The 20,713-nt window shown below is 50.8% G+C and overlaps 1 protein-coding gene across 1 annotated transcript; it reads right to left on the bottom strand.

Moving 5' to 3' along the window:
* Positions 1–280: 280 nt before the first annotated feature.
* Positions 281–13,429, bottom strand: LOC133354999 (uncharacterized). The gene is made up of 9 exons (XM_061572250.1): positions 13,258–13,429; positions 12,149–12,377; positions 10,077–11,773; positions 8,271–8,378; positions 7,481–7,628; positions 5,498–5,557; positions 3,710–3,799; positions 3,042–3,142; positions 281–2,758 (listed from the first exon to the last, which is right to left on the bottom strand). Exons 2-9 carry the CDS (start codon positions 12,284–12,286, stop codon positions 2,641–2,643), a joined length of 2,460 nt encoding a protein of 819 aa, XP_061428234.1. The 5' UTR covers positions 12,287–12,377; positions 13,258–13,429; the 3' UTR covers positions 281–2,640.
* Positions 13,430–20,713: the final 7,284 nt, after the last annotated feature.

Genomic DNA, 20,713 nt, shown 5'->3' with positions numbered 1-20,713 from the left:
AGGGGCTGGTCACCCCGTGGTGCTCTTATAAAACTCAACGTTTAACCTACTCACGCCGACTTGTGCCCACCCTCTCAGTCGGCCATATTTGCGGAATACACCGCGCCGCCATTGACCGAGCAACCCAACGTTCCTACCAGCTCCCTCCGCAGGAATGTGTCAAAACATACCCACAATATCTGATTTTAATTACGGTGGCCACCTGTCCGGGTTTGACCAGAACAGTTTGAAAGTTTGGCATGTGTTTGGGCGGCAGGAGTTGATTCATACAGAGATCTGGTGCCGGCATTGCTGTGTTGAACTTTATTACGGGAACCTGCACGGCATGGGGATGCAGCTCAACACCAAAGAATCATTGCTGTGCGCACTCAGCTTCAGGACTACAATGCATTTTTTTGTTCACTTTTGATGGGTCCACTGTCCAAAAACAAACCTTGTTACATGTGAGGGATGTGGTGTACCCATTCCAACTATATTGAGGAAAATGTTATTGTATTCACAGCAAGATGAGCCATTTACAGTAACGTTATTTTCACCTTAAACATGTTTTTATTATTGCGTTTCTTCTAACCACAAACTTGCACAGACTCTATTGCACCGATGTGCTTGCAAAAAAAAAAGATCAACGCAAAAAGTACTGCAGGATTAGACTATTGTTGCTTCCTGGATGGGTGACCACCATGCAAAACAGGTGTTATAGGCTGCTTTGGAGCTATGTGGTGGGCAGCAGGATACTTTTTTGCTGCACTTCGAAGCTCTCGCGTCGATGCCACCTGCGTTTACCGTACTTCAGCGTGGCAAAGTACGGTCAAATAATCGCCACGACCCACACAGGCATGGGGAAGGCCCTCATCCAGCAGTGGTCTGACAAATGGGCTGCACGTGTGCCGTGTAGAGGTTTCTCCCTGCAACAAGCCGATGGGTGGCGATTTTTTGTTGTTAACATTTTCAGCGTAAAGCTGCTGCGTGACATAACTGTTAATTCTGCGGGCGTCATGGGAGTCGAAAACGTCACGCGAAACCGAAACGTGACGCAAGCACCAAATGAACACGTGCTTCAAAAACAGCGCAAGGTCTTCATGCAAGAAACCATGACTTATTATTTTTCCTAACGGGGGAAAAAAAAATATCCCAACCTGCGCTCAGCTTATAGGGGCGCAGCATGAAACACCGCAAAATGTCTAACTTCGATCACCGTGGGTGCTTTGCGAAGGTTCAAAGCAGCACTTGCTCAACCTCAAAACACATCAAACTTTGCTTCTACATCATTCCCACCTTTGTGCGCGAAACAATGAAAATCGGAGATCTTCGTTCAACGCGAGGGGAGCCGCAGAAACGGCAAAGCAAATTTAGGGCCTACTTGAGATTTTTTTTTTATGACATTTGTCTAGAGGCTCAATCAGGAACTGGTTTGTCTATTCTGTTGTATAAAGAGCCGATCATAAGTGGTTCGTCTCTAAAGACCACGTAACAGATAGATCTGTACCCTCTTGAGAGGATTTGTTCATCGTCTGAAGACCTCATTATTTACTGGCCTTTCTATCGATCATCTGGTCAACCTTGTTAGAGAACGGGTGAGATTATTTTCAACAAAATAACAAGAAAAAAAACATTCTGATGCCAACGTTAAAACGAATGCAAAACAATCCAGTAGGTTAACTACGCCTATTCAAATGGCTGCATATCGTACAATCGAGTGACAAAAACAAACAGCGTGCCGTAAATTCAAAAGTGTGGGAGGCAGGAAAGCAAAAAGTCGACGACGGAATGCCAAGCAGGTGTGCGTGTACGCAGCAGAGGGATGCAAGTGCAAAATATACGAAACGACATCAATGGCAGATACCATCTCCTCGAGAGATCATAATAGGTCAGAAAAATATCCAGTGCAAGGATTGCGACAATAAAGAGAGTTACGCCAGGAGCAGCGGCGTATCGATTTCACCTGCCCTGCGATTCGATTAATCGTTGCGATTCACAGATCACGATTCAATGCGGGAGAACAGGTTCTTTGTAAAACGTCGTCGTGAACAGAGGTTACCGGGCCACCGCAGACACCGCGTGAAAACCGGCGATCCACAAGCTCCATCGCGTGATCATCGTTGTCCTTACAGGACGAATGGGTGCATCGCGCTGCGTCTGCACCGAACAGCCCTCGTCGCGTGGAATAATTGGATCTCGCCCAGCAGCTTTGACCAAACCGTTTCAAATGCTGGACGGGTTACAACTGAACCTCTCCCAAACCAGCTTTTTACGAGGAACAGTTTTGTGAAGCGGCTTGCACCGTCCTCCTTTGCGCCAACCAGACTTCCCCGCCTTCACCGACCCGCGCTGACCAGCGGGAGGGGAGGGGGGGAGTGCGGTCAAATAACCCCGACGACCCGCATTGTACGAGGGCAAGGCCGTCGTCCAGCAGTGGATCATCGCACGGGCTGTATACACGCAACGGGGGCTGTACGGGTAGGACTACACTACTGGTGTGTGTGCACTGCAGTGAGGAAGGTAGGCATCTCATCGCATTGTGGGTCTCGTGTGTCGGAGGAGAGGGGCGGTGGGGAGAGGGGCGGTGGGGAGTGGGGCGGTGGGGAGTGGGGCAGTGGGGAGGGGCAGAGAAGAGGGGGGGGGGATGATGCTCCGAACTGATCAGGGTTTCACGGGCAGCTGAGCTGTGATATCGACCCGGCAGATCGGGCATTTCCTGTTGGTGACGAGCCATTGGTCGACGCACGTTTGGTGGAAGAGATGCATGCAGGGCAGCCTCCTGTACCACCAGGGAGGGGCAGAATGAGGCATGGGGGGTGGGGGGGGCACACAGCAGAGATTTCCCCGGTCATTGAATATCTGAGGTCACAAATTCATCCTGACCAACTGACCGCCCACACCCAGTGCAGTTTTTGTGATGCACCTTTCATGTTCCATCCATGTTCACACATCTGACTTTTTCACAGAGCAACCTGTACAATCAGTCCACAGCGAGTGGGATAAGCGGCGCTGTGCTGTGCCAAAATATATAAAGGAAGAGCAAGCAACGGCAATTCACAAACCTCACATCCTCCTCGTCCTCCAGCTCGCACAGACAGATGGTGCATTTCTCATCATCGCTCTCTTCGCCGTCTGGCCTCTTGTCCTCTTTACGAGGCCTCAGCTGTGAGGCGGGGGGGGGGTTATTTTGGAAGGGGGGGTGGTGAAACTACATTACCGGCCTTTGCTTGAACTTGCACAACTCATGTAATGAATCACCATACCCGACTTCTTTTGATCACGATTCTACGCATGTCTGGCCAGGGCAAGATGATCAATCCGTGTTGTGTGTGTGTGTTGTCTTTGGAGCGTGTGTGTGGCGTTAGCACGGTTGGCTACGTGCGGTGCAAAAGAAGTTCAACTTACATACATACAAAAGTGTGTGTGGTGTGCGTGTGTGGTGTGCGTGTGTGTGTGGTGCGTGTGTGTGGTGGTACCTGAAAAACCTTTCACAATTCTTTAACAGCTGTCAATACTACTAAACCAGGGCATTAATTCATTAAATTATAAGGATTCAGCGTGATGGGATTACAGTAAATTTAAGGAGCATTGCATTTCAACCATTACAGAGCAGCACAAATATCTATTAGCAGGAATTGAACTGCTGCCTCTGTGCAAACTGGCTCGTTGGCAAGCGTTCTGACCACCGGGCGAAACAGCAGCAGCAGCAGCAGCCGCCACGCGCTTGTACCTTCTTGTACTTGTGCGCGCACGTGTACCACTCGATCGTGCTCTGAGACGCCCCGTGCAGGATGAACTGGAAGTCAAAATTCATCAGGTCCTGCAAAACAGAACCGAAGCAGCAGCAGCAGCATCATCATCAACGTCTCGCGGCCATCAAACTTTTTTTTTTACACGGTGGAAAAAAGATGTTGAACTTCTTTCACGCCATACATAGCCAACTGTGCTAATCGGAGAAGCAGTTCAGTGGGCCACAACAAGATCAAATCGGAGTGTCCTGGCGGGCAACGTGACGCCACACACTATGACGGGCACGTGGCGACGTGCTGCCCATGGCGTCCGTACGTGTGACCGTCGTGTTACGCGCCGCTCTCGTCTCCAGATGTCGCATGGCTCTCTCTTGTGAACCTCTCACAACACTCTCATTTCTATCTCTTGTTCATCTCATTTTCATGGAACCAAGCGGTATCTCTATTTAACACGCAGGCTTTCACGACCAACATTACTCGTAATAAAGTTGTTTGGGTTCTGTCAATTGCCTGATTAAGCAGGTGCTCAAACTGTTGATGTTTTAGGTTTGCTCTTCAACACACAGGTGTGCTGAAGTAGTAACGAATTAAATTTCGATTTAAAGCTTTTGTGACTGCAAGGATTCATCTTCTTGGTTGTTTCGGTAAAGTCACGTAGAAGGGAAGTAATAAAATAATAAAAATAAAACATAAAATAATTCTCACGACGTTTCGGCCACAACGCAAGCAGCCGTCCTCAGGTCGAAACGTCGTGAGAATTATTTTATGTTTTATTTTTATTATTTTATTACTTCCCTTCTACATGACTTTACCGAAAGAACCAAGAAGATGGTAACTAATTGGCACGTTTTGTTCACGTGACAAACCCTTACTGTTTGGCTGTGTCGAGTGCAAGTAGGGTTTACGACACATTTACATTAACGAGATCTAACCCAACTAAAAATACCGTATTAGGAGATCGGCATGTCTCTATACTTCTTGGTTCTTTCAGTAAAGTCACGTAGAAGGGAAGTAATAAAATAATAAAAATAAAACATAATAAAATTATTCTCACGATGTTTCGGCCACAATGCAAGCAGCCGTCCTCAGGTGAAAACCAGGTCCGTCGAGGCGACATAGTCTGAATGAACAATTTTATTATGTTTTATTTTTATTATTTTATTACTTCCCTTCTACGTGACTTTACCGAAAGAACCAAGAAGATGAATCCCTGCAGTCACGAAAGCTTTAAATCAAAATTTTATGTCTTTATACGTGAACCACATCTCTGTGCGGGCCAAACCTCTTGGTGGGCCACTCCCGAGACCCCCCGAGAGCCAGACGCAGGCCATGGCCGCAACTTACAAGAACCTCGGTCAACGCGAGCGACATTATTTGTGTGAGTGAATTACCAAGCCCCGCAGATCTACTGCACGGTGCCAATGAATGATAGTACAACAAATAGGTTGCCGACCTATCTGTACAGCATAGTTTTGAGCCTTACCTCTTCATAAACGAGGGTTTGCTTCGGAGACTCCTTTAAAAAAAATTATTCAAATGCTTTAAAAATGTCATATACTATGTATGCATGCTGAACTCCTTTTGCAAAGTACGTAGCCAACCGTGCTAATCGGAGGTGCGGGAGAGCTGATCATATACCTCCGATAACAAACACGTGTAAGCAAAGATTTGCAAATCCAAGTGTATACATTTGTCTATTTGTCTTCATCCTAGAAAAAGTTAAACCCCTTCCCCCCCCAACTCATCAACACAATTTCCGATGTCCTCACCTCCAGCTCCGGCCTTGGCACGGTGAGGATCTCCGCCATAAATACCCGGGGTAAACCGAGCTACACACCCAGGAGACACACGGGGGGGGGGGGGGGGCGTTACACAGGGGAGACACAGAGACACAGCGGACACAATGGGGATTCATATAGGCGATTGGTGACCGGGTAGAAACCATCAATTAACGAGACTTGAGAACCCGGCTGAAGCAATATGTAGGTGATATCAAATCACTAAACATGAGAGCCCAATGTATTCACGACTAAGTCTAGGTGAGTCTGTGTGTGTCTATGTTCATCTATTGGTGTGTCTCTGAGCCTCTATGTCAGTCATTGGTTACCCTCTGAGACGATGAACTCGCTATACTAGAGAAACCCGGTTTAATCAAGGCTGGATGAAACCCAACATTTGAAACCAGAATCTCAGCGGTGCCAACACAGTAAGTCAAACTCAAGTTTATATCGCGCCATTCACACAAGGCCTCACAGCGCTTTACAACACAACCCCTGTAAAAACCATAAACACTAAAACTAAGAGTACAAAGACTGATACGCAAGAGAAAATACATGCGTTTTCAGACGAGCCTTAAAAACCTCGACTGATGGAGCGTCCCTAATGGACTGGGATAAGACAATCTACAAATGAGGTACCTGACTACTGAAACCTCGATCACCCATTGAACGCAGATTTGTCCTTGGTACGCTTAGATGCCTGGATTTGGTGGATCGAAATTGCCAGACAGGGGCATGTGGTTTCCCTGACCTGTGAGCGACCAGAACACTTCCCCCACCCCCCCACTCAGCTGCCCGTGACGAAATGCCAGGTGGTAACTGGCATTCTCTACTCGTCGATACTTAATGTAAAGGGCTTCGAGATGCTTTTATTGATGTGGCGCGCGCTGTAATACATAATGCAGTCTGTGGACATTAAAAAAATGTGCTTTAAACCCTATTTATACACTTACACTTATGAAATTTTAGTTATATTATTGGATCTTTCGGTAAAGTCACGTAGAAGGGAAATAATAAAATAATAAAAATAAAACATGTTTTACCGAAAGATCCAAGAATATGAATCCCTGCAGTCACGAAAGCTTTAAATCGAAATTTTAGTTAATTTAGTAAATGGATTCTTAAAATGTATTTATATTATTTTCATGCCCAGTGTATGGGTGCTGCTGCTGCATCCTGTACAGCGCTTTGAGATCCTTAATAAAAAGCGCTATATAATTATTTCGATTTAAAGCTTTCGTGACTGCAGGGATTCATCTTCTTGGTTCTTTCGGTAAAGTCACGTAGAAGGGAAGTAATAAAATAATAAAAATAAAACATAATAAAATAATTCTCACGATGTTTCGGCTACAACGCAAGCAGCCGTCTTCACCTGATTATTATTAAATACTCTTTGGTTCTTTCGGTTAAGTCAAGTAGGCAAAAAGATAATCATAGATCATGACGTTTCGATCGCCACACAAGCAACCACTCCCACCTGAAGACGGTTGCTTGCGTAGCGATCGAAACGTCGTGATCTATTATTATTCTTCTACCTACATGACTTTACCAAAAGAACCAAAGAGTATGGATTCCCGCAGTCACGAAAGCTTCAAATCAAGAGTCTTATTAATAAAGTTGGACACCCGACGAAATCATCGATAAGCCACCTGCCCATATATGGAAGGAAGCAGGCTTTGGCATTGCCCCTAGCGGTGCATCTCTGCCAATATATGGTCTTGTGGAACCCGACTTGGAGGTGTCTATTGTATCGATTCGGGACATTCAGGCGACAGCCACGTTAGAGTATCGATCCCTCGAGGTTTAATCACTGCGTGTATTCATTTCCAAGTGATCCCACGCATCGAGCAATATCCCATTGGTTGGTATAGCGTCGTGTGAAACGCCACCCCCCTTTTTTTTTGATTGGCCAATATCTGCGTAAATCGGTGGCCATTCGCTCGCACAGCGCCGTACGAATGTTTATCGACTGACCATGGGCGAGGGGTGGGAGGAGGAGCTCCCGAGCGTGGAGTGCTGGACCCGGACGGGGGAGGGACGTGTGGAGCGCAGCAGCGAGTGGGGCGGCAGCGGCAGGACGGTGCGCGGGACGGCGTGATGGAAGTCGGCCTCGCCGCGAGACCTGCGGTTTGTCATCGTCGTCGCAATGCGTCGTGAAAATCATCGTCGTCAGTCATTGCTTGCAGCAGCAGTTGGCTTACATTATCGTTATTAAGGTCATCATCCTCAAAGCTATAAGCATTACCACTTCTTACAACTTCATAATCATAACCACCACCACCACCTGCAAGCCGAACATTGTCGCAACCACCGCAAGCCACCGTCATCATCGCCAACATCACAACTGAATCGGCAACAAAACGAGCGCTGCCACCTACAATTTTAACACCACCAGCATTGCCACCACCATCCCCACCAACTTCAAAGACAAATATCCCTCCCTTATAGCCTTAACAGACGTTTTGGGCAAGTGCTGTTAAGTTTCATTTAAATGAGCACCTATGAAGGCCAGCAAGACACACGAGGGGGAGGGTGGCCAGCACCACGCCCGACCGCCTTTGTCTCCCCATTAGGCAATGTTGACCCACCGCACCAGGCACTCATTTGAGGCAGAGTCAAACTAGGAGCAGCCCAGAACCGGTTCAGATAACCGTCACCGGTGTTGGCCGCGAACGAAAATCGAACTCGGGCCGCCGGGTTCGTAGCGCAGCGCGCCAACCGCCGCTGCTGCCACTGCCCACCGCCACCGGCACCGAAGCGTCACCTGGAGTCGTCTCGAGTGGCCTGCGCGTCGTCCCCACGGTGCGCGGCACTCGTGCGGGGGAACGCGCGGTACCGCGGCACGGACAGCGGTGGCTCCCGGTCGCGATCCCTGCGGAAGCCAGACAGTGGTGAACGGTCACACGGCAACGATGACATTAAGCGGCGGTGATGTCACCCGTGCCGCTTCGTGCCAGGCTAGGTACACTCTTGAGGCTCACTGGCAGGTCACGGGACAAACTCAGGCGTTGTGGATTAACGGACTGACATGACTGGAAGATGTACCACCCGTGTTCCTTACTGTGCCACATACACACACACAAGATACAAACACCCATGCACACATGTACACAACAATAAAAATAACAGCCACCACGGTCCGGCACTAAGTGGCAAAGATGTAACCATGGCACTTGTGCCAGGCTAGGTGCACAGAGAAACACACGCACACATCCACACGTACACAAAGACATTTACCCGCACAGGGACATGCATCCACACGCAGGCTTTCAATACCTTAATATAATGAACAAAAGCCTATTATCACCAACCTCTAAATAGAGTCATCTTATTACACGAATGTAGCCTGCCAATCACAACGAGCAATCAATTCGAACTACCAAGTCGGTTCACATCATGCGTGCCTGTTCTGATGACATCATGGCACCTACTTAAAGGACCTGCATCACGAGCTAAGCCTGACGATGCCGTTAAAAGTCACCTCCAGCGCAACTGTCAAAATGTTCATCTTCTTGGTTCTTTCGGTAAAGTCACGTAGAAGGGAAATAATAAAATATTAAAAATAAAACATAATAAAATAATTCTCACGACGTTTCGGCCACAACGCAAGCAGCCGTCCTCAGGTGAAGAACAGGTCTGTCGGAAAGACTCATTCAGATGCTGTCTTCCCGACAGACCTGTTCTTCACCTGAGGACGGCTGCTTGCGTTGTGGCCGAAACGTCGTGAGAATTATTTTAATGTTTTATTTGTATTCTTTTATTATTTCCCTTCTACGTGACTTTACCGAAAGAACCAAGAAGATGAATCCCTGCAGTCACGAAAGCTTTAAATCGAAATTTGTCAAAATGTTGCTTGTCTCTCGACATTCCCGCTTGCCGAAAAGCCAAAATCCGTCGGCATATTTTTGCCCTTGGTGTGACAACTTGATTTGATTGGCTTTGTCGTCGGGTGGTGGAGGGTTATCGTTAAAACGTTGACGTACCTGCACGATATTATGAATCAAAGATAAAGATCCAACTCCCCGCCCCCGTGTGTCCTACATACGGGTAAACCATACGGTTTACCTGTATTCTTGTACAGGCAAATTTAGTTCAGGTCCATACGGCGTACAGCCGTTTAAATACGGGAAATTTTTTTTTATTTTTTGTGTTTCTGCCTTGTGATGGGGACTTTTGTAGGATGACCGTTGAGATTTTTAAGGGCATGGAGTGACCAATAAGGTCTGAATTGGTCTATAATAAGGTAGGCACTGATGAAGCGGTTGAAAGTTATGTACATAGACCATTGGCGATTGTTTCTCCCTTATCAAAAAAAGGTAGACACGTTAATTAGCTCCGACTTACAGCCATAATTGGTTGACCTACGGTGCTGTTGTTGTAGCAGCAGCAGCAGCAGCGGTTGCAGAGCACGTCCGGCCAATGGCAGGCACGGCCAGCTACCACCACAGCTCACAATGGAGGTGGCTACACTCTCACTGCTATCACAGCAGCAGCTGCAGTCACGACCATGGTCTCCACCACTCAAAGTGCCCAAGCTGTCCCCAACGCTCGCGCGCAAGCGCCCACGTACCCGACACCATCGCCATCATCGTTGGGCTGCTGTTGCTGTTGCTGCTGCTGCTGCTGGCGGACGTAGTACGGCACCGGCACGCCGCCGTTCGCCACGAAGATGGGTTGTCCATACGAGACGTGCGAAGACAGCCGTGCATCGGCCGCCCCGTGCCCTCTCATCGAAGTGTGGTGCGCGAAGGCCTGGCCATCCCCTCCGCTCCTCTGCTGCTCCTGATGCTGTTGCTGCTGCTGGATGTGGCCGTGGTGATGGTGGCGGTGGTGGTGGTGGTGATGGTGGTGGTACAAGGATGCCATGTGCGGGTAGAAGTGGGCTCGTGGCAGGGCGAGATCATAGCTGCCACCCAGAACCTGCGACTCGGACTGCATGTACTGCGGGAGGCGCCCACCAATCGGTTCATAGCTCGAGCTGGTCGTCCTTGCCCCGTCCGCACCGTCACGTTCGAAGGGCGGCTGGCGTTCCGAGGCTTCCCCAGCGCTGGCCAATTCCACCGGTGCTCCCAGCGCCGCACTCCTCACCAACGCGGATAGCACCATCAGCGGCGGCGGTGGTGGCGGCAGCGGCGGTGGTGGCGGTGGTGGCGGCGGCGGCGGCGGCATTGACAGGAAAACATCAGATGGCTCGGCTGAGCGACGGCGGAATGGGTAGCCAATCGCCGGGGAGCGTGGCAAACGCTGGCAGGCATTGGCCCAATCCGCCGGCCCAGCCACCCCCGTGGTCGACGGCCAGCGGAAGCCGCAGCGCCGCTTGGGTGTAGAGTGGAGCAGCGTCGACGAACCGACATTATCGCCGGCGCCGTTTCCCCGCGCGTGTGGCTCCGCCCGCAGCTCCTGAGGCAGGGGCGGGAAGTCGAAGTGCGAGCCGTCGCCCTCGCCCGGGAATTGAACCTCATCCAAGCCAGGCACCGGGGTCGGAGGCCGGGCGCAGCCTAACGCCGATGCCGACGACTCCGCGGCGCCATCGGTGTCGGGTGGCACGTCGGTGGCCACTGCCAGCGCCGCCTTGGTTGCTTCCCAGCAGCGGTGGAGCCGCTCGACGCGGTTCGCCATCAACTGGCGGGTGGCCGCTACCAACACCGCAACGTCAGCGGCAGCAGCAGCACCGGTCCCTGCACCAACTGCGTCCGACGCTTGCGTGGACGCGGCCGAAGCGGCAGCGCCGTCAACGACCACGTCGTCGTCCTCGTCATCGTCGTTTTCATCGTCGTCCTCCTCGCCGTTTGCGTCGAAGAGGAAGAAGGGATCGGGGGTCGAGGATCGACGCGCTGCCGCGAGCCGGCGCCGCTGCTGGTGATCTCCGGCGGTCACCGCGCGCCTGATGGCGCAGTTCGCTTGGTGACAGCAGCGCCCCAGCAGTTGCTGCTGCCGCCGGCGGCCCCGCGGCGAGGCGGGCGAGGCGGGCGAGGTGGGCGAAGCGGGCGAGGCAGGAAGCGAGAAGAATTCCGGCGGCTGAGCGGGCACCTGGTTTGCTGCCGCCGCAGTCACGCTTGTCGCGGCGACGGTCGTTGCGGTCGCGGTATCGTCGTCAAGGCGGCGAGTCTCGCCGGCCCCGTCGACAGCTCCCGCCGGGGATGACCGCCCACGAGCGGAGGGTAGCGGCGCAGCCGCCCGGCGGGGTTGGAGGGCACGAGAAGCACGGGCAGACGCGGCGATGCGATGGGGAGACGCACAGGGAGGGGAGACGCGCGCATGCGCTGCCTGCAAGCGGGAGTCACAAACGAAGCGTCAGGGGAGGAACAGCCAAGCACTTCACTTGTACGCGTACACGGGCAGGGGCGAACATGGTTCGAGACTGTGCGCCATACGGCCCACAGCCATTTGAGGCCTGCCCCTTCGTAGCGGCCCACAAACAACAATCATCCAAGACTGCGAACATCTTAGGTAACAGACATCACCCAGCCTACAGCAGAATCGCTCATGGCGTTAGCGATGGGTGGTGGTAATGGCGGTGACGATGGTGACGGTGGTGAGGAGGGGGTGGTGCAATTGTTAGCGGCGGTGGCTAAGACGGCGGGTGCTGGTTATGGCGGTGATGGTGACGGCAGTCGCAATGGTGGCGGTGGTAATACTCACAGTGGGCGACACGCCGCATGGCTGTGCCTGAAGGCGTAGAGAGGCCGGACGGTCCCCACGCCTGGCTGAACAAGCTGCGGTGCACGAGTGGAGAGGGGCACTCGGACGACAGCGCCGGGTGAGCGGGCATGGCTCCATCGGGCGGCAATGCGGTCAGCCCCTCCGAGGAGACCGGGTCAGCTGGGGCTCGGTCCAGGCTCGAGCGACGACTGGGACTATCCGTCATATCCTGAAAATGTGAACAAAAGCGGTTAACATACAAGCTGGAATTATCATTGTGGCCGAGCATCAGCCGTGGACAATCAACTGTTGAATGAAGACCTTCCGAGTTGTCACCATCTCTCTGGAGCCTGTCATGTAAGATCAACTTCGGACTTATGGGGAACCTGAATGTAAGCACATCTCTAGACGCTGCACGAAGTAGTTGGATGTGCATCTCGGAAAAACAAAGAGGTGTATGAGTAAAAAATATAAAATACAGAGAAGAGATGACGCAGTCAGGCAGAGGGGAAGAGGAAGGCCTTCCGCCTACAGACAGGGGCACCAAGTCAACAGCTTGAGTGGAAGGGGGCTAGCATTCCAGACTGTGTGGGCAGCAGAAAAGCTTCGGTTGCCGGAGCAGCGTCGAGTGAATGGAGCGGAGTGGAGCGAGATGGGAGAGTCATTGGACGATGTTGAGGATTAGTGAGGGTGATCTGGGCATCGTTGCAGGATCGTATTGAGAGCGATCAACAGGTTACGTGGTTTCGTTTACAGGTGGGGATGAGAGGAGGGATATGGGGAGAGGCTCTAGAGGAGAGAGCTACATGTGATGAAGCATGTATGGGGGAAGACAACTAGAATAGAAAAAAATCACGATGCACTATCATGCTGGTAAATATCGGTTGGGCTGGCTTCGACATAACATATCTTCTGCAAACGTTCAAAATATTTTCTTTTTGACCTGTAAGCAGTGCAATACAAGTAGATTTCGTATAATATTCTTTCAGGCTGAGAAATTTAATTCATCGCTTCATTATTTACCCGTTTTATCAATCTTGAAGAGTAATTTATTAGCCGCCCAACCTACCCGATCCCTTTGCTTCCATCACGTCCACCCACAAGCGAACCTGATTGGCGCCGACGCTGCTGGAGGCTGCGTTGCGGAGGCGCCCGACAGCACCACCGGTGCCCGTGGGCGGGCCCGGCTGACCCCCGAGACCCAGCACGGAGTATCCGTTAAACCCCATGGTGCCGTCCAAGGGCTGCATCGCGGCGAAGGGAGCGGGGGCAATGGGCGGCACCAACAGCAACGGTGGCAGAGACGTCGGCAGTGGCGAGCGCCAGGCGCCGGCCCCCACGCCGCCCCGGTGGTGGTGGTAGTGGTGGCCGCCGCCACCGACGCCGCCCAGCGCGTTGAAGTACGGGTGGCTCCGGTGAGCCACAGTCGGCTGCGTTTGCGCGGCGCCGGTGGTTGCGGCGGCAACCCACAACTCGCAGCACGGTGGCGGCGGCGGCGGTGGCGGTTGCGACGGCGGTTGCAACTGCGGCGGCGGTTGCGGCGGTTGCGGCGGTAGCCGCTGCGGTGCGGCCACCGCCGGAATCTCCGGTACCAGCAACGGCTGACGCAGCCATGATGCCAGCGTGGAGGAAGGGTGGCGCTGCGCGTTGTGGTGGTGCGTGTGGTGGTGGTGGTGCGAGTGGTGGTGGTGCGTGTGGTGGTGGTGATGGTGCGAGTGGTGGTGGTGCGAGTGGTGGTGGCGTAGGCGCGAGTGCGGCGGCGGCGCGTGCGGCTGGGAGTGCGACGGGGAGGCGTTCGGGGTGGAGTCGTGGGAGGAGTCCGCGCAACATTGACCGGCGCTCGGAGATTCGGCCTCATCTGCAAACGCAAGGGGGGACAGGGTGTCACCCTGGTCGGTGGCTACTTAGCCTATCATTTTAATTACAGCCGGGACGATGAGTCGATAAACAAAATCATAATGGAATGCTGGCCACTCCGAAACCTTGCCTTCTGAAGGCTGGAAACCCCTGTATATAATACACTCCCGAGGGTGATGCGCCTGGTGATGGCAGGACCTAGCCTCTCCACCCCTTCACCAATTAACAGAGCAGGGTGGTGAAGTATGGCCAAACGACCCCCATGACTGAAAAAGATGTGCAGAGGTCTTCATCCATCAATGGATTGGTAAAGGGCTGTGAATGAGAGTTTTTTTTTTTACGATGATCGTGACAACTTCTGTGATTCATTAATACTTCTGAATCGGTGGTGAAAATTCCACTTTCACGCATCACGCGTAGCAGCTTCTTAGAGGGTGGTGTTCATTTTATCGACCACACAGAGATAATGACGACTCGTTTGACCCATAGCTTGGGGTCACATCCCAGGCCACTATGACCACCACTATGACAGGTCACCACTAAAAAAACAACCAACATCATACCAAACCATCATCGCCAACAACACAAGCACCACCAACACCATCCTCACTACCACCAACACTTCCATCAACGCCATGAACATCTGTACCACCAGCCCCATATTCAACACCAGCACTCCAAACATCACAGTGTCTACCATGATCATGTCACCAATGACAAAGACCCCCCCCCCGTACATCCTGAAACAGACTGTTGGGGCAAGCGCTGTTAGCGAGCACCAATGAAGGCTGCCAAGCTACAGGAGGGGGTGGGTGGCCAGCACCGGTGGCGATTATTTTTACACACCGCACCAGGTACTCATTGAGGCCGAATCATGTCACCACCAGCAACACCAACAGTACGGGCAGCATGACAACCATATCCTCCACCAGCATCATCACAACACCCCCAAACACCACCACCACAATACCACTTTACCGACAACACTGCCACCACTATCAACACTATCCCGCACCTCCCATTAGCACGGTTGGCTACGTACAGTGCGAAAGAACTTCAACATATATACAAACCGATGCCCATATTACCTGAAACACTGTTGGGGCAAGTTTTGTTGGTGGTGATGTTAACACGCTGTACCAGGCACTCATTTAAGGCCAAGTAAACCTGGGGGAGGGCCTGGGGTCTGTCAGATACACGTCACTGATGTTGGCCACATCTTCACCACCAACCAAAAAATACCACTTCTGCAATCCAATCCCGACCAACAACACCACCTCCTCCTCCTCACCGCCACATGGTCGATGGAGAGGTCCCCCCGTGGCTCCGCCGGGAGGGGAGAGAACATCGTTGGGGCATGGAGCCCAGGGCAGGCTGTGCCCCACCATGTCTCCATTGGCACTGCTGCTCCCCCTGCTCCTCCTGCTGCTCCCACCACCAAAATAAAACAACAAATCCTCAGTGACAGCATCATTGACAATGGGAGCTTTCAAGCAAGTCATCGGGGCTCAGTGGTGGTGTGTTTATTTGGTCTTGGAATAATAAATTCAGCGGGTGGCTCTTAATCATCACCACAACCACCAAAAAGAGGCCAACACCACCACCAACAACAATACCATGGTGGTGCCGATCCCGTGATACTGGTGGTGGTGATGGTTGTGTTATTGGTGCAGTTGGCAGTTGTGGTTACGTTAATATTGTGTGTTAATGACAAACATAGCGAAATTGTTGCATACTTATACACCAATTGGCTGAAACGTTCTACGTATATATTTGAACCACCATTGCGATACGTTTGTGTTGCTGTGAACTTAACACAGTTGAAATTGTACAAGGCTTCCCAAGAAGCACACTTCCCACGCAGCCTGTTAATAAAAATAACGCGAAAGTTGGAACTTACCCGGACGAAACTTCTCCGCCGTCGGCAAAGCTTTCCGTGCGATCGAGAAACGGCTCGTTGAGACTGGGAATGGAGTCAAACCCGTTATCCTCCGATGCGGCGAGCTCCCCACCATCCGCCGCAAACAGGCTGCACGGCATGCCGTGATTTGCCGGCGAGGAAGCCGCGCTCCGACTGGCGCAAATTGCGCAGTCGCCCGATTGGTCGGACGTCTCGGGGCCGGGTGGGAGCAGCAGCAACTCGTCTTCAGTGTTTGCGAGTGCCAGTTCGTCTGTGCGAGAGAGCGAGGATGTGGAAACCTGACTACCCAGTTAATTATTTAGCAACATTTATAAAAAATTTAAAATGTTGGTTAGTGCATCAAAAGACAATATTATTATTAAACACCTTTGCCCAGAAAAGCCTCTATAAGCCTATTGACTGTTGTATGGAGGGTCCTGCCAAGCGTTCACAGCAGGGGGTGATCATTGCTATGTATACTTCAATTGAGTAATGTTAGCACGGTTGGCTATGTGCAGTGCAAAAGAAGTTCAAGATACATATAAGTGGCAGGTAATTTATCTAATTTGGCACGAGCACACAATGGCCTAATCTTGCATAAGACGTCACGAGAACTCTTAACGTCCACTGTGATGCAGACGGCACCTATTTTTACGGATGTTAAACCTGCGGTGTTAACCAGGGTGACTGCCAGATTCGAACCGTGAACATCTACAGGAAGCGGCGAGCGTGTTACCGCTAGGCCGTGTCATCGGCCATTGCTCGTTCAACCGGGCAGATGCTCCGACTATTGATGGTGAGCGACTCACAATGACTATGACAGTGGTTTTATTTTTGCGCTGTATATTCTTTGTGAGAGAGTACTATTAGGGCTGTTGAACCTAGCCTACTACCTCATTAAAATGTTATTGAAAATTATTAGTTATATTTAAGGTTTTGAAAATCCCCAATTAAGTTTATCATTTTGCAAGAGGTGTTTGCAGTTTCATTGATCTTTTATCATATTTAACATATTATGTTGTTTTAACCAGGTCTTGCTTGATGAGACACTTAAGAGTAAATTGGCGCTTACATGCTTATAAACGAACTGTATGAGTGATATGAACAATAATGAGGCTCTACCTAGTTAAAATACAGTCAGGCGTGTAGGCATGGTTATATGGAAGGTGAGTTAAAGAGTCAAGTAGCAATTAGAGATTCTGTGGCAACCCAGAGTCTCACTGCAACCAACACAAACAGGTGCAGAGTGATGGAAAATATTGTGACCTACAACCCACAGGAGTGGTGCAACAACTCCAATGCGACAAGGCCACGGACCTTTCCAAAAAGACGAACGCAAAATATAACGTGCAGCCACCTCGCTCGCGATGCTCCCACGAGCACCCGTCGCTGCCGCCCGAAGCCGTGTGGAAGGCGTCCTCCTCCTCCTCGTCCTCCTCGTCATCATCAGAGAGCAGCCTATCCCGTGCGCCCTCCCTCCGGTACACCCACAGCGTCGCCTGGTCACCGGCGCTGCCCCTGCGACCACCCCCGCCGCTCACTTCCTCGCTCGCTCCCGCTCCCTGCAACCGCGCCTGGGACAGCCCCAGGTCGCGCTGCTCCTGCCCCAGCCGCGCGTCACGGCCGCCCAGCTGGCGTCGTCGTCGTCGTCGTTATCGCCGCACGCAGACGCCGCTGCTGCTTACGCAGTGCTCGGTTTGACGATGCGTCTCCATCTCGGCAACCAGTACTGCCAGGATCATCAATTATGGTCCAAACTGGCCTTGCTTCTACTGCCGCTGCCGCCGATTCTGCCAACGTTACTCCGTCGGCCCCTTGCTCCCAGTGTCCGCCCCACACTCCGGCACTGGTGTACAAGTGGCCATCTTCATAATAATTTCATCTTCACTGCTGCTGCTACTGCTGGTGTCACTAGTAGTGTCACTGCTGCTGCTGGTGTTGTTGGCACTAGTACCCTGCGCCGCCACCACCACCACGCCACCGGCCGCAGGCTCATTGCGCACACTCAATACCTCTTCCAGCTTGCGCCTCAGTGCCAGGTATCGCTCCATGTGGCTGGGGCGCTCCTCCTGGCCCCAGCTCTCTCCTCGTCCAGCTGCTATGGGGAGCCCCCACCAGACAGAAACATATCACAACAGCACAATACACGATGCAACACTATACGATACTCTCTGGTTCTTTCGGTAAAGTCACGTAGGTGACTTTATTTTACTTTATACCTACGTGACTTTAACGAAAAACCAGAGAATATAGATTATTGCAGTCACGAAAGCTTCAAGTCTACACTATATGATGTGATACAACAGTGTAATGTACTTCAGTGTGATGCGATACAATGTAATGATTAGTGTAGTTTGTTTAATCAGATGAAAACTTAAGATACCAGGTTAAAAGCACAATTAATTTGCGTAATGATATACATTTTTACGCAACTTTGTGTTCACAATGTTCTGAATGATCACAACAAGACTGACAATGCATTACCACTTACAACCTTGCTTTGAAAGTTAAAAAAACACAAATGCAAAACGTATGTAAATTTTGCTTAGAAAAATGCATTAACACTGTAAATGTATCAGCGATTTCGTAGCTGTTTGGCGATAAACACAGCTGTCACATGTCATGTACATGCCTTGCTCCCCAGTGACATCTCTGTGTGTGACATCACACAGCCTGCACTCTGTGACGTCTCGTCGTACGGTTTGGAAGGTAACTTTTTTATCACAAATTAAATACTACTCAGAACAACGTAATGCTGGAAAACGTTACAGAACGCATTATGTACGATTTTTTTTTCTTGTTAGCCAGTTTTTTGCATAATTGTTTGCTCGTCTGCAGTTATGTGGGCACCGAATCACTGACTTTTGACAAGTTAAAATCAGACAATTAATCCATCATGAAAATAAACATTTTACTTATTTTTTCGCATGGTTCATCCTTAAAAAGGATATTTCCACAATCAGGAATTAACTGTATGGGCTGTGAACTGGCATAACCTTAGAAACATGCGTTTCGAGTATTTGGCTGCTATAAATTTCCAGGTGATAAGCCCTTCGTTGAGCTATCAATTTGTGGCCAGGTCACTTCTGAAAAAGAGCTACAGTGCTCAGTGCGCCTTACCTGGTAAAATAAAAAATAGTTAAGTTTTTTAGTTTAGTTTATACCTGTGGTGGAGGTCTTGTCACGGCGGTCCCTTGACCTCATGTCGACACCGCCCGCTCGCCTCGCTGCCTCATGGCTCGCAGCTCCATCGGCCGCGGCATCGCAAGCGCGGCACCCGAATCTGGACCCTGGGATAAACCCGGTCTCTTCGGCAGCCTCACTTCCACGGGAAGCCACCGCCCTGTCGCAGCTTCCATCTCCACCACCACAACCGTCACCGATACCGCCACCACTGTTGCCACCGCCATCATCGCCAGCACCGTTATGGTAACTGAGACGATGGCATGGGGGAGGTGGAAGATTGGGAAGAGGAGGAGGTGGTGGTGGAAGCTCCGCTGGGGTTAGATGATCAGGGTCAATTTCGTCCGGAATTTGAACCACAAACGGAAGTGGTGAGGAGATGGTGGTGGGACAGCTCGCAGAAGCCAGGGCACGAAATCACCGTGCTTGGTGGTGCAGAGCACATTGTGAGACCAGCCCTGAAAGGAAGAGAACTTTATTTTAATGGTGATCTATGGCATTAGGACCACAATGCACTTCTTCAGGAATACTAGGTGGTTTATTTTCATTATGCGCAAAGGCCGAGTGCCTTTTACACGTTGTCTGAAATAATATATGGTTTTCCGGCCTCACTATTTTTCTTAAAAATTGCGTTCATCTCATCATTTATAGATGATGGAGGTACAGTAATGGAAAATAATTACGCCTTGCAAACTAGGGTTTATACGTACACATGCATTAATCGCCATTATCATATGCAATCATCACCATCATCCCATATATCTATACCATATACTGCATACAAAGGACTATCCTCAACTTTCCGATGTCATACCTGTCAACCCCTTATCAGTCCCTACCTTATTACAGACAAATTCGGACCCTATTGGTCACCCCGTGCTCTTAGAAATCTCAACGTTCATCCTATAAAACCATTAAAATAAGGTCCATACGCCGTATGGACCTGTCAACTCAATTTCCCCCAACAAGAATACGGTTAAACCGTGTGGGTTGACAGGTACGAGATTTTCACGGTTGGCTACGTACGGCGCGAAAGAAGTTCAACATCCGGCCAACTCATCATAATCATCTACGAGCATACACCTCATCCTACACATTCATCAATATCATTCCATATCCGATGACTTTGCAATCATCACTATATTATGCACTCATCTCACCATGTTCCTACGTAGCATTATCGCGCAAATACCGATCTCATGAGAATCATTCGCCCTTTTGTGCAAACCATTTTGACTACACTTTAGGGCAAAAAAACCCCATTTCCAATCCCCCTTTACACCGTCTCCAATGCAAACGTCTCGAATAAACGATACACGAGTTTCCCTCGCCCCGGTGGGCGAGAACTCGCGCTAAGGGAAGCCGTTTGGGAACCGGGGCACCGCGCCTCTCCCGGCGGCAGGCCGCTTAGGCCAGAGCGAGGCTTTCCCAACCCACCTTAGGCCTCGACCGTCAATCCCGCAATAAAAAATAATAAATGAAAAACAAAAAAAACTCAACTCGCGACGCACGGCTAGTTGCCTCCTCTAGCGCACATGCAACCGCACGCGTGCGTGTACGATTTGGTTAGCGAACGCATACAATTACACGATAATTGTTGTGAATTATGGCCATCGGCCTTACCC

Source organism: Lethenteron reissneri, chromosome 50 (assembly GCF_015708825.2).
Source record: "Lethenteron reissneri isolate LAM-NWPU_2019-01 chromosome 50, ASM1570882v1, whole genome shotgun sequence".
NCBI classification, from domain to species: domain Eukaryota; kingdom Metazoa; phylum Chordata; class Hyperoartia; order Petromyzontiformes; family Petromyzontidae; genus Lethenteron; species Lethenteron reissneri.
The sequence above is the reverse complement of the archived record's forward strand: the minus strand, read 5'-3'. Positions and strand labels throughout refer to the sequence as shown.

Excerpts from the sequence above, each read along its gene's own strand:
- LOC133354999 (XM_061572250.1), bottom strand. The coding sequence starts at position 12,286 with ATGGAGCCATGCCCGCTCACCCGGCGCTGTCGTCCGAGTGCCCCTCTC. Across the intron at positions 3,143-3,709 it reads GCGCGCACAAGTACAAGAAG|CTGAGGCCTCGTAAAGAGGA; the intron begins GTACAAGCGCGT and ends CCCGCCTCACAG. Across the intron at positions 2,759-3,041 it reads GAGGACGAGGAGGATGTGAG|GAGGCTGCCCTGCATGCATC; the intron begins GTTTGTGAATTG and ends CTGGTGGTACAG.